The following is a 12,678-nucleotide window of genomic DNA, read 5'->3' as shown; positions in this document are numbered from 1 at the left end:
CACCCATTTAAAGTACACAATTCAATAATTTTTTGTGTATTCACACACTTGTGTAACCATCACCACAATCAATTTTAGAACATTTTCATTATCTCAAAAAGAAATCATACTACTTAGCTATCATCCATTAATTCCCCCATCTCCTCCAACCCAAAGTGACCATTAGTTCATACTTTTCATCTCTGTAGATTTGCCTATATTGGACATTTCATATAAAGGGAATTATATAATATTTGGACTTTTGCAACTGGCTTCTTTCATATAGCATAATGTTTTCAGGATCATCCATGTTGTAGCATATATCAGCACCTAATTCCTTTTCATGGCTGAATGATATTCTGTTGTATGGAATATCACATTTTGTTTAATCATTCATCAGTTGATGGACATTTGGGTTGTTTATACCTTTTGGCTATTCTGTATAATGCTGCCATACATATCTGTGTGCAAGTTTTTTTGTATGGTCATATATTTTTATTTCTCTTACGTGTATACCTAGGAGTGAAATTGCTGGGCCAAATGGTAACTAATGTTTAACTTTTTGAGAAACTACCAGACTGTTTCCCAAAGTGGCTGTACTGCTGGGTGCGGTGGCTCAAGTCTGTAATCCCAGCACTTTGGGAGGCTGAGGCGGGCTGATCCAGAGTCCAGAGTTCAAGACCAGCCTGGTCAACATGGTGAAAACCTGTCTCTACTAAATATATATATATATATATATATATGTATATATATGTGCTGGGTGTGGTGGCAGGCACCTGTAGTCCCAGTTACCATAATGTATTTAATGTATTGATGCATGATTAGATTGTTTCTAATGTTTTGATATTCTGAGCAATGTTGCAATAAACATCTTGCTGCGCTTTTCTGTTAGGAGAGAGTGTGGCACACACTGCCGAAGTGCTCTAAAAATGCTTTCCTTCTGTTTACACATGTCATCTCCCCAACACTGTTGTTCTTATCCCATTTTATAATTGAGAAACCAGAGGAACAGAGGTTAAGTACATGTACAATTTGCATTCCTACTCAACAGTGAATGAGAGTTCACCCTATGTAAAATGGAATGTTAAATTGCTTTTAATTCTTTGTTGGTACAAGAAGTGAAAATTTATATTTAATCTTAATTTACATTTATTTCATTATTAGTAAGGTTGAGATTCATTTTATTTTATTTTTTGAAATGGAGTCTTACTCTGTCACAGAGGCTGGAGTGTGGTGGCGCCATCTCAGCTCACTGCAACCTCCACTTTCCAGGTTCAAGCGATTCTCCTGCCTCAGCCTCCTGAGTAACTGGGATTACAGGTGCATGCCACCATACCCAGCTACATTTTTGTATTTTTAGTAGAGATGGAGTTTCACCATGTTGGCCAGGCTGGTCTTGAACTTCTGACCTCAAGTGATTCACCCACCTCAGCCTTCCAAAGTGCTGGAATTATAGGCGTGAGCCACTGTGCCCAGCCTCTTTTTATATTGATCAGTCACCTATATTTCTGCTTTGGCTTGTCAATTCATGTCATTTGCCCAGTTTTTGACTGAGGCATTATCTCATTTGTAAGAGCTCTTTATGTGGTTAGAATATTAACCATGTGCTTATTATATGGGTTATAATTATTTTTCTAGTTTGTTATTTACCTTCTAACTTTATCGTATCTTTTATCATTTAGAAGTAAACTTTTTTTGTATCAAGTTTTTTTGGTGGGGTTGGGAGCACCTATATTTTCTGAGGTCTTTCCTACCCCTAGATTATGAGAAATATTCATCTAAATTTTATTCAGGTACTTTTATTCTTTTATTTTTTGCATTTATATTTTAAATTCATCTGCAATTAATTTAGTGCCTGGTGTCAGATGGAACTCTTATTAGTTTTTTCCCCCAAAGTGGTTTGGCCAGTTTTTCCAACCCAATTTTTTTGAATTGTCTTTCCTTTCTTCACTTATAGACCAAATTTCCACATATGGGTGGTTTGGCTTCTAAGCTCTCTCATCTCCCTCGTTGATCTGTCTATTCCTACATCAGGTTAGACTTAATGACTTTAGCTTCAGAATATGGTTTAGTAGTAAACATCCCAAGGCCAACCCCTATTATTCTTCTGCAAAATTTCCTTTGGAGTTATACACCCTAATTCTAGTGGCTTTACTGTTACCTTTGTCACAAACATATTTCAACATCAGGAATGACACCAGATCCATAGCAGCCTGTCCTCATGGCCTCTAACCCATAATGATCATGTCGGCTGGACCATACTTCTCTGCTTTCCTCCTTACCTCCTAGGTATTGTTCTAATTATCTGGAATTTCAGTTTCCGGTTGTGGTGCGATCTCAGCTCCTGCAACCTCCACCTCCCGGGTTCAAGTGATTTTCCTGCCTCAGCCTTCTGAGTAGCTGGGATTACAGGCACCTGCCACTACGCCCGGCTAATTTTTGTATTTTTAGTAGATAGGGTTTTACCCTGTTGGTCAGGCTGGTCTCAAACTCCTGACCTCGTGATCTGCCTGCCTTGGCCTCCCAAAGTGCTAGGATTACAGGTGTAAGCCACCATGCCTGCCGGTTGTGACTATTTTTAAACATTAGCACTATTCTGTTTTAAGAATCATTTACTTAAAATTGCACTTTTAGTTATCAGTAGTTAAGGCTCTAAATGTTTCCGTTTTCATGGCTTGCCTCTGTCTCTCACATACCACATCATCTCATTCTTGACTTCTCGATTTTAATTCACTTTTGTCTGTAGAGCTTTCTTGAGTAATTTTTCCAGAAAGGGTCTGTGGGTGGTATCCTTTCTTATCCTGGTAAGCCTGAAAATATTTGTCCTCATGTTTGAGTCATAGTTTGCTTGAATAGAAATTTCTAAGTGAATCGTCCTTCTCTCCCAGAAGCCTGAGAGCAGTGTTCTATGGCTTCCCCAGTATTTAGTGTTTTAAGAGCAGTTTTTCCTTGATTCTCTAAAATTTATTTATGGAAACAACCAGGATTCCTCTTTCCAATCTTTGGAATTCAGAAATTTCCCTAGATTATTTCTAGTTGTTTGTTTTCTTTTGGTAATTTTTCCTGGTCCTAACTAGGTAAGTCCTTTCAGTCTGAAGACCCAAGTCTTCCTTTAGTTCAGGGAAGTTTTCTATTAATTTAGGAATGGTTTCTATTCTATGTATTCAATCTCCTCTTTCTGGACTTCCTACTACAAATAATAATAATAATAATAATAATAATAGTGCCTAACATTAAAGCGTGCTTTCTTTCTGTGATAATATATAATCTTCCCAGCAGTATTGTTATTATCCCCATGTCATAGATGAGAAAACAAAGGAAAAGAGAGATTGAGCAGATTATACAAGGTCTCCTAGTTAGGAGATGCAGGCCAGGTTCTAATCCCGAGCACCTGGCTCCAGAGCCCATGTCCTTAGCTGCTATACTGTACTCCCTGCCTGTTGGGTCCCAACCCCAGAGCCCACCCTGCCCTTCCCCTCGGTACTCTCCAGTGACAATGTTGAGTATCAACAGGCAGGGACTCTGTAATCAGTGGGGGAAAGCTTGGGGATGCTAGGATGATGGATCTGAAACAGACTGGGCTACTGAGGCCAGAGACGGGCAGGGATTGTCAGAGGTTCTCCAGTGAATTTAGAGTTGGGACTCTTCCCCTCCCTCCTCTTCCCTTGGTCTCAGCCACCCTCTTCAGGCCTCTTCTTTGTCCCTGGGACTGCTGCATTGCTTCTTGTGAGTCTCCCTCTTCCTACTCCTGTCCATGTAGTCACCTCTGTCAACAGCAGCCACGATGACTCTTCTTATAGAACACACGTGGTCACCTTCGCTCTGCTGAGTGTTTGTTGAATGACTGTGTGAGTGAGCAAAGAAGTTTACAGTGCCTAATGTGCATCAAACACTGTGCTAAGTACTGGCAATGCAGTATGCATAATTGACAAAAACCCAACTCAGATTAGCTTCTAGCAGTAAATGGAATTTACTGGATTAGGAAGGATAGCCTTCAGGCCTAGTTGGATTCAGACCCTTGAGCAATGTCACTGAGAACTGGCCTCAGCCTCTTCATCTCTTGGTTCTATTTACTTAGGTGTTAGCTCACTCCCTTAGTGGTAGCAGTGCTGCTGCCAGAAGGGCCAGGGTTATGGCCATGGCCTTGGAGTTGGACTCCCTCAATCATTTCATCAAAGTCCCTGGGCCTGAGCCTCATTGGCACAAGTAGGATCACAGGCCCATCCCAGCCACTGAGGACAGTGGGATGGGTTAAACTAATGGACTGAGTCCTGGGTCATATGCCTTTCCCTGGAGCAGGAGTTGGGTCAGTTCCTTGTGAATCACCTGGCTTGAGAATGAGAGAGGGAAGGTTAGTTCCTCAAGTGAATGGGGTCTGGTTAGGCAGATCTCAGATGTCCTCTACTTCCCGGCTCATCAACCAGCATGGTCCTCACCCGACAGAGCTGACAGTCTAGTGTGGGGCCAGGACACCAGTCATGAACAGCATATAATAAATCGATGACAGTGGTGACAAAGGGCCTAATGAGAGCACCTACTGGGAGGACCTGGGGAGAGTTTCTGAGGCAGGGGAGGCTTGGGATGTAAGGATTGTTCTAGTTGGGGACCCTAACGCAGGCCAGCGTAGGCAGGAAGACAAGGAAGGGGAACAGAGCATGAGATGAAGCTGGAGGTGTGTTCAGGATCAGACAGCGCTGGTCTTGAGAAGCTGTAGGAAGAAGTGTGACTTTATCCTGAGCGCAGGTGCTGATGGGTGTTGCTGATGCTGGCCTCATAGGGTTCAGAATGGTGAGGAGGAAGGCAAAATGAGAGGCAGGGGGCAGTATGGAGCTATTGCCCTCGGCCAGGGAGAACTGATGGCGTCTTGGACTAAGACTGAGGCACCAGGGATTGAGAGAGAGGTGAGAGATCCACAGGATGTATAGCAGGAGTTGTCTGCAAAATTCTGTGATTAATTGCAGGGGGAATGTTTGGGAGAAGAATGGTGCTCAAAAGTCTAGCTCAGGCCAGGCGCGGTGGCTCACGCATCTAATCTCAGCACTTTGGGAGGTCTAGGCGGGTGGATCACTTGAGGTCAGGAGTTCGAGACCAGCCTGGCCAACATGGTGAAACCCTGTCTCTACTAAAAATACAAAAAATTAACGGGGCATGGTGGCAGATGCCTGTAATCCCAGCTACTTGGGAGGTTGAGGCAGGAGAATTGCTTGAACCCAGGAGGCGGAAGTTGCAGTGAGCTGAGATTGTGCCATTGCACTCCAGCTTGGGCAACAAGAGTGAACCTCCATCCATAAAAAAAAAAAAAATGTCTAGCTCAGGGAAACAGTTGGTACTATTCTCTGAGTTGGGAGCAGTGGAGGAGGGGTGGTTTGGGTGGCAGGATCGAGTCCTACTGTATATGTAAGTATCATAATAGGGTCTGAGTTAGTGAGTTCTCGTGAAACAAAGCCATTTAAATCAGGACTCCTTAAGCTACCTGTGGTGAGGGTCTTTGACATTTTGTAGCATCACACTGCATGTGATTTATTATGCTGGCTTGAGAACACCTGAGCCAGCTCATGCCCTATTCAGTGAGACCAGTCCACTCATCTCATGCTTGGACGTGGCAATGTCAAGTCGAAGATCTTTAAACACACTCAGTCTTGCTACCTATCTCACTGCAGACTGGTAACAAGCAGCCTGTGAACCCATATGGTTCTGCAGAACACACTTTGAGTAGACTGATCTAGTTCAACCCCGGTGCATTTTAGGGACAGGGAAACTGAGGCTTGAAGGTGGTGGGGGGGATTGGCCTTGCCCCAGGGTTCGCAGAAGGCAGCAGCAAAGTTAGCATTTCGGTCTTTCCCCCACTGACCCTTTGTTTTGATGGCTTGGGCTCAACCCTAACAGTCCAGGCAGTGGGTGGACCCAGGGGAGTGTGTGGAGAACTGTTTCCAGCAACCAAGGTCACAGGCCTGGTCTCCCCGTAGCTGAGTCAGTGGCTTTGTGCTGAACACTTCCCAGGAACATGGGCTGACAGGACACAGCCTGGCCCTGGAGCTGGCACAAGCACAGTGGGTCGAGGATTGCTCCCAAAACCTCGAAGTCTCTGGACAGCATGTGGCTGGTTGGACCGGAGCCAGGAAGGGAGACAGTCATGGCTCCCAGCCATCCTGACCTGCTACAGCTGCCCAAGGTCAGACTGATACTGCTGAGGTGACTGCAAAGCGTGCCCCGGATGGAGGCAGAATCCAGCCAGCAGCAGGCCTCGGGGCTAGCTCTGTGGGGGGGACATTTGATCTCCTGGCTTTTGCTGCATGTGGCCTTCTCCTTGCTGGGTTGGGAGCCACCGTTTCCATTAGCAGGTTGGGAATCATCCATTGCTACCTCAAGTTGCTGAGGAAGAGGCAGATATCAAGGGGGAGACAGTTGGGGAATAAGAGATTAGGGGCAGAATATACAGTTAAGAGCATGGGCCTGGGAGCCATGCTGCCTTCTGGGCTTCTGCCTTGTAACTTTTCTATACCTCAGTTTCCTGATCTGTAAGCTGGGCATGATGAGAATAGCCTGTTTATCAAAAAATGGAAATGATTCTCAGCTATTAGGACACACCATGCCCTCATCTGGTAGCCCCTCAACAGGTGTTATCACATTTAATTTTACTATTTACATTAACCCTCTCAAGGTGTATTCTGTCTTTTCACAGATGATAGCAACCATGACATCATAGCAATAACAATGATGGCTCTTATTTATTGAGCACTTACTGTGTACCAGGCATTCCACATATACCACGTCGTCTAGTCCTCCTCAGGGTCCAGTGAGGCCCATTTTACAGATGAGGAAACTGAGACTCAGAGATAGTAAAGGGACTTGCCCAGGATAATTCACACTCAGATTGTTTAGACTCCAAAGACTGTGCTCTCTCTAAATTCCATTGGCTGAGCTGATTCCTTTAGTGAGAGGGCCTGGAGGGGTGTGGGACTGTCCATGGGAGGGGAGGAGTAGGGCTAGGGCCACTAGACACCCACTTCCTGGTCTCATTTTAGAGATGGAGGACTGAGGTCAGGAAGGGGAAGGGGCTTACCCTGGGTTCTGCAGGCCACAAGCCACAGCTCCCTGTGAACCTGAACCTAAGGATACCTGCTCTGTCTTACCCCACCCCACCACTTGTGGCAGGTGCCCCAGAACAAGGCCCGTGCCACCAGGAAGAGCAAGACCTACACCAAGCAAGCAGTAGGAGAATGTGTCCCTTGCCCGGGTGCTAGGGTCCTAGAGTCCAAAACATGGCAAGGCAGCCCCCGCCTGCAGCATCAGTGGCTTCATCTGCCATGATCCCCTCCAAGTTCCATCCCATGGGTGGGCTGCTCCGGCCAGCTCTGTATCCTTAGTTCCTAGTACTGGCTCCAGCACAGAGCAGGGATTCAGTGGTTATTGAAATAACTAATTAACATTGCTTGGCCGATTCTGCAGTGGGAGGGCCTTTTTGCATAGAGTCTCTAGACCCCCAAACCAGGGCTGTGAGCCCCAGGGAGTAAAAGCTCAGAACTTTCTAAGCGAGTTAGCAGATTCAAAGCTTGGACTGCGGTGGCCACATACAGACACTTCCAGAGAGTTTCAAAGAGCAGCCTGGGGTTGTCACTTTCTTCTGTAGTGAGTTGGGACAGTGGCAGGGCTCTACAGAAGTTGAAGCCAGTGTGTACTCAGCACAGTCTTGGGGTGTCTGGGGGTGATGAAAGCTAAGCAGCTTAGTAGAGGCAAGGGGCTAGTCTTACTCTGAAGTGCTCTGGAATTCCTGGGACCACACCTTTCCCTGGCTTCTCTCTCTCTCTCTCTTTCTTTTTTTCTTTTTGAAATGGAGTCTCGCTCTGTTGCCCAGGCTGGAGTGCAGTGATGTGATCTCGGCTCACTGCAACCTTCACCTCCCAGATTCAAGCAATTCTGGCGCCTCAGCCTCCCAAGTAGCTGGGATTACAGGCACATGCCACCATGCCCAGCTACTTTTTTGTATTTTTAGTAGAGATGAGATTTCACCATGTTGACCAGGTTGGTCTCAAACTCCTGACCTCAAGTTATCCGCCTGCCTCCACCTCCCAAAGTACTGGGATTACAGATGTGAGCCACTGCGCCCGGCCCCTTCCCTTCCCTTTCCTTCCCTTCCCTTCTCTTCCCTTCTTTTCTTTTTCTTTGTCTTTTTCTTTTCTTTTCTTTTCTTTCTCTCTCCCTCTCTCTCTCTCCCTCTCACAGGGTCTTGCTCTGTCACCCAGGTGGGAATGCAGTGGCACAATTATTATGGCTCACTGCAGCCTCAACCTCAACCTCCTGGACTCAAGCATCCTCCCACTTCAGCCTCTTGAGTAGCTGGGATCACAGGCACACACCACCATGCCCAGCTAATTTTTATTTTTTTTAAATTAATTTTTTTTTTTTTTTTTGTAGAGATGGAGTCTTCCTATGTTGCCCAGGCTGGTCTCAACCTCCTGGGCTCAAATGATCCTCCCACCTCAGCCTCCCAAAGTGCTGAATTACATGCTCATGATGGGGTCTTGGGAGCATAAACCCACAAGGTGCATTGGTCTTCACGCAGTGGAAGCAGTAAAGGAAGACAGTGGAAACCTCGCTGTGGTGTGGACTGTAGGGGAACAGCCTGTCTCTGGCATCTGGCTGCATCCCAGGCTGTTGCTGCATCTCTGTCTAAAGACTTGGGCTCTGCTTGAGGGTACTGTATTCCAAAAATAGGAGGCAGGTCCCTGCTGAACCTCCCTGGTCCTAGCCCTGGGAGCTGCTGCCAACCTGTGTGAACAGTGGGGAGTTTGTTCTCCACCACATCCCTAGGGCCCAGCACAGTGCCTGACCTGTGTGGTCGGGCTGTACAGTTCTCTGTGTAACTGATGGGCTCATCTGTTCCATGGGCTGCCCTGGGCCATGGTACAGGACACAGTGGAAAGTGAACTGGGCTTCATCTGTAGCCCTGCACTTACTAGAGTGTGACCTTAGGCAGGTTTCATAGTCTCTCTATGCCTCTGCTTACACATCCATAAAATAGGGATATTAGAAATCATATCTGAGGCCGGGCGCGTGGCTCTTGCCTGTAATCCCAGCACTTTGGGAAGCTGAGATAGGCATATTGCTTGAGGCCTGCAGCAGTTCAAGATCAGCCTGGCCAACATGGCAAAAATGCAAAAAATCAGCTGGGTGTGGTGGCGCACGCCTGTAGTCCCAGCTACTTGGGAGGCTGTGGCACGAGAATTGCTTGAACCCAGGAGGCGGAGGTTGCAGTGAGCCGAGATCGTGCCACTGCACACCAGCCTGGGTGACAGAGCAAGACTCTGTCTCAAAAAAAAAAAAAAAAAAAGAAATCATGTCTGATAGAGTTATGAGGATTTAATCAATCAATCAATCAGTATTCAGAAAGTACTTAGAGCAGTGCTATCATGTGTCAAATAAGTGTTTGTTATGTGAAATATGTGGATCAGTGATTGGGGCCCAGGTCCTGAGTGCTGACCCCTGGGCCTGTGGGCCGCCTAGATCTTACCACTCTCTAGATCCCAATTTATCCTGTACTGAACAGCACAATCATTTATGTACCTCTGAGAAGCATTGGGATGTGGTGAAAGGAGCACTGGACTGGGAGTTAGCAATCTCAGCCCTGCCACTCAGTTACTGTGTTTCCTTGGGAAAGCTACTTTCCCTCTCTGGGCCTCAGTTTCACTGGCTGTAAATGGGAAATAACAGTGAAAGATCTCTGAGGGCCCTCTGGCTTAGATAGCCTGGCTGCCAGTGACTCCCCTATCCTGCCCTAGGCTATACACTGGGAGACCCCCCCAGCCCTGCTGATTTGTGTCTGGAGCTATGGGAGGCAGAGGGCAGTGGCTGCCGCAGGGCTCCTCCAGTCATGGGATGCTCTCCTATCCGGGCCTGGCAGGCTCTGGGCCTTGGGGCACTGAGCTGCTCTACCCTTTCCTCACCATGCTATGGTCCAGAGCATTGACGAATGTATTCTGGACTCGTTCTGGAACTGGTGCACTGGGTTGGCAGAACTGCTTTGCCCATCACAGCATAGGGTGTAATTTTGGAGTCATTAGTCTCACTCCATGGCTAATGTCTGCTTCTCTCACTGGACTGTCAGCTTTGTGAATGCAAGGCCCAGCCTATCAGTTCTCCACCACATCCCCGGGGCCCAGCACAGTGCCTGGCACACAGTCTATGCTCTGTAACTGTTTGTTGATTGAAAGAAGGTGACAACTCAGCTGAAGCTCGAGGGCACCTCTGACATGAAGGAATCCTATATTCAGGCTCCCCACCTTAAGAAAATCTTATCCCATGCACCGGAAATTCCATCCTGGAAACCAGCCAGCCTCATTGGTGATTGGTCAGCTCCATTGGAATTGGCCATCTCTTGAGACTCACCTCCTTAGCTTCCCAGGCTAAGGGTGAATCCTGCTTTTCAGGAGCCAGCAGGATGACAGCCTTCCAATCTAGAAGATTCCTGGGCCCTGCAAGGACTGCCTTGGTTCTGCCCCCAGAGACAAGATGAAACACAGGTTGGAGTTTGTGAGTGACCAACTCAGAGGAGGGCTGTTCTGAGTCGACCTGATAAAGAATGTTTTCTTGTAGCAGTGTTCATGTGTATGCTTGTGTATGTGAGAGAGTCAGGAACAGAGAGTCAGAGATAGACAGGGGCAGGGATACAGGCAGAAACATCCCGAGACCCTGGAGGGGGTCTCTACATAGGGAGAGAAAGAGACAGAGAGACTGTGCTTCAGCCTAGGTGGCCAAGATGGGCGGGCTGGGCACGGGAAAATAGAGGCTCCTTCTGTCCATTTTCTCTGTGCCATCATCCCAGGATGCCTGCTGCTCTGGTGGGAGCCAGTCAGAAGTTGGGCATTCCCAACTTGGGTCTCAGGGACAGCCCAGGGTGCATTTGTTGACATTGTGACAAGCTGCAGCGCCAGAGAACAGCTCTGTGCTGGCACAGCAGCGTCTTGCAGTTGTAAGGCTGTATGGTGGTTAAGAGCGGGCAAGGTGAGTAGGAGCGAGTAGTTTTCAGTCCTGGCTATATAGCCAACCGGCTGTGTGACTGTGGGCAACTTCCTCTGCCATTCTGTACCTCGGACTCTTCATCTGTAACTGGGATAATCATAGTCCTCCTCACAAGCTGCTGGTGAGGATTCAGTGAATTAATGCAGGCAGAGCTCTGGAAACAGGGCCTGGCATGGAGTTCATGGTCAAGAAAGGGTAGCCAAGAGCCAGCTCAGAGAATCCTCTATTCATCCCACAGGTGGGCGGGTCAAGGTTAGCAGCCCCATTTTACAGATGAAGAAACTGAGGCTCAAAGAGGGGCAGGAATTTGTTCAGTGACACCCAATCAACTAGTGCTAGAGCTGGAACTGGAGCTGGGGACCCTCTCCTCCCAGTCCAGGGCTTGTTCCACTGCCCCCGCAGTTCCTCCTTGGGGATGTCTCTGTCATTCACTAATTGTAATGGGCTGTTACAGTCCAAATTGCCCTCCCAGCTGTCTGTCTCCGGGAGAGGAAGCCCCAGGGTCTCTTTCCACATAGGATTCCCCAGAGTTTAGCATTCAAAGATTCAGCTGTGTGCTGGGAAGGGACTGAAGCTGCCACCCGCCTCCCACCCTGGGGGCGGTCACATTCTGGAAGTAAGCGTGTGCTGGCTTCAGGACCCTGGGTTCAGTTGTAGCCTCCCATTGGGACAGGAACGGTGTCGGGGTGGGGGTGTGACAGGGAAGCCTCGGTGATGATTGGCTTGGTCTTGTAGGGAGCGGCTGCCGGCAGGCTGGCTGGAGGCGGCTTTGCTCTGCCCCAGCCTGGGAGCCCTCAGGATGTGTGTGGGGTGGAGCCTGCTAGGGATCCCAGTGCCACGGGGTGCTGTTGTGAGGGATGGATGCCTCTCCCCCTGGAGCAGCACTTTGGGGCTAGCTTGGGCCCTGGGGACAAGCCACAGGGGACCCACAGCTCATGCGTGTGAGCATGTAACCCGGGAGCCAGCTGAGCCCCTCGCAGGGTGGGCAGAAGGACGGGCTGGCCCAGGACTCTCTTCTTTGAGACATCCCGGACTCCATCTCGGATGAAAGTGCTTTGAGAAACCACAGAGTTTTCTGTTTAATGGAAGAAAGAAATCCAGCCTCTCTCCAGAGTGGCGGTGGCCGGCTGGACAGGGTGTGTGTTTGGGAAAGACGCTGGAGGAGGAGGAAGAGGAGGACAAGTAGGAGGAGGAAGAGGAGGAGGGATGGGTGATGCAAGGGTTTTTAAAGCGCTACCTAGATGTGGGAGGTGGAACCCGGTCATTTGGTTCTGCTTTTCCTAGCAGGTATCGCTCCCCTGGGGAACTTGGGTAAGTCCATAAATAGCTCTGCTGACACAAAGGAGCTCTGTCTGGGGAAGGCGGCCGCTTGACACGGCCGCCAGGAGCTGCCACAGCCACGGCCGCCCGCCTGCGGGAGGAGCCGGGTGGAGACCCGGGCGGGCGAGCTGGCAGGAGCAGCAGCCAGGAGTCGCCTGGGTTCCTGCTGGAGTGTGCTGGGTAGGTGCCTTGGTGACAGGGCTGTGTATGTGGTGGGCGGGAGTCCAAGCCACCCTGTGCCCCTGTTTCTATTGTTTCTTCCCCAGGGCAGCCATTGATAGGCATGTTGCAACCAAACCATTTATGCTCTGTTCTGAGATAGCTCTATGTGTGTGTGTGTGTGTGTGTGTGTGTGTGTGT

At 48.5% G+C, this 12,678-nt stretch overlaps 1 protein-coding gene across 7 annotated transcripts in view; it reads left to right on the top strand.

The window, feature by feature from the left end:
• Positions 1-12,678, top strand: part of RGS3 (regulator of G protein signaling 3) — a 138,627-nt gene that overhangs the window by 90,462 nt on the left and 35,487 nt on the right. Inside the window, exon 1 of one of the 7 annotated variants that reach the window (XM_017875960.1) lies at positions 11,727-12,134. The exons of 5 other annotated variants lie outside the window; for them this stretch is intronic. In XM_017875960.1, coding sequence (XP_017731449.1) covers positions 12,081-12,134 — 54 coding nt within the window. In that variant the 5' untranslated portion in view covers positions 11,727-12,080. Of the gene's footprint in view, positions 1-11,726; positions 12,135-12,215; positions 12,310-12,678 lie in introns of those variants that run through there. One more of the 7 variants, XM_017875963.1, reaches the window with a different exon arrangement.

The sequence above is a fragment of the Rhinopithecus bieti genome, unplaced genomic scaffold (assembly GCF_001698545.2).
Source record: "Rhinopithecus bieti isolate Rb0 unplaced genomic scaffold, ASM169854v2 scaffold_9997, whole genome shotgun sequence".
Lineage (NCBI taxonomy): Eukaryota > Metazoa > Chordata > Mammalia > Primates > Cercopithecidae > Rhinopithecus > Rhinopithecus bieti.
Note: the sequence above shows the minus strand (reverse complement) of the source record. Positions and strands in the feature narration are given on the sequence as shown.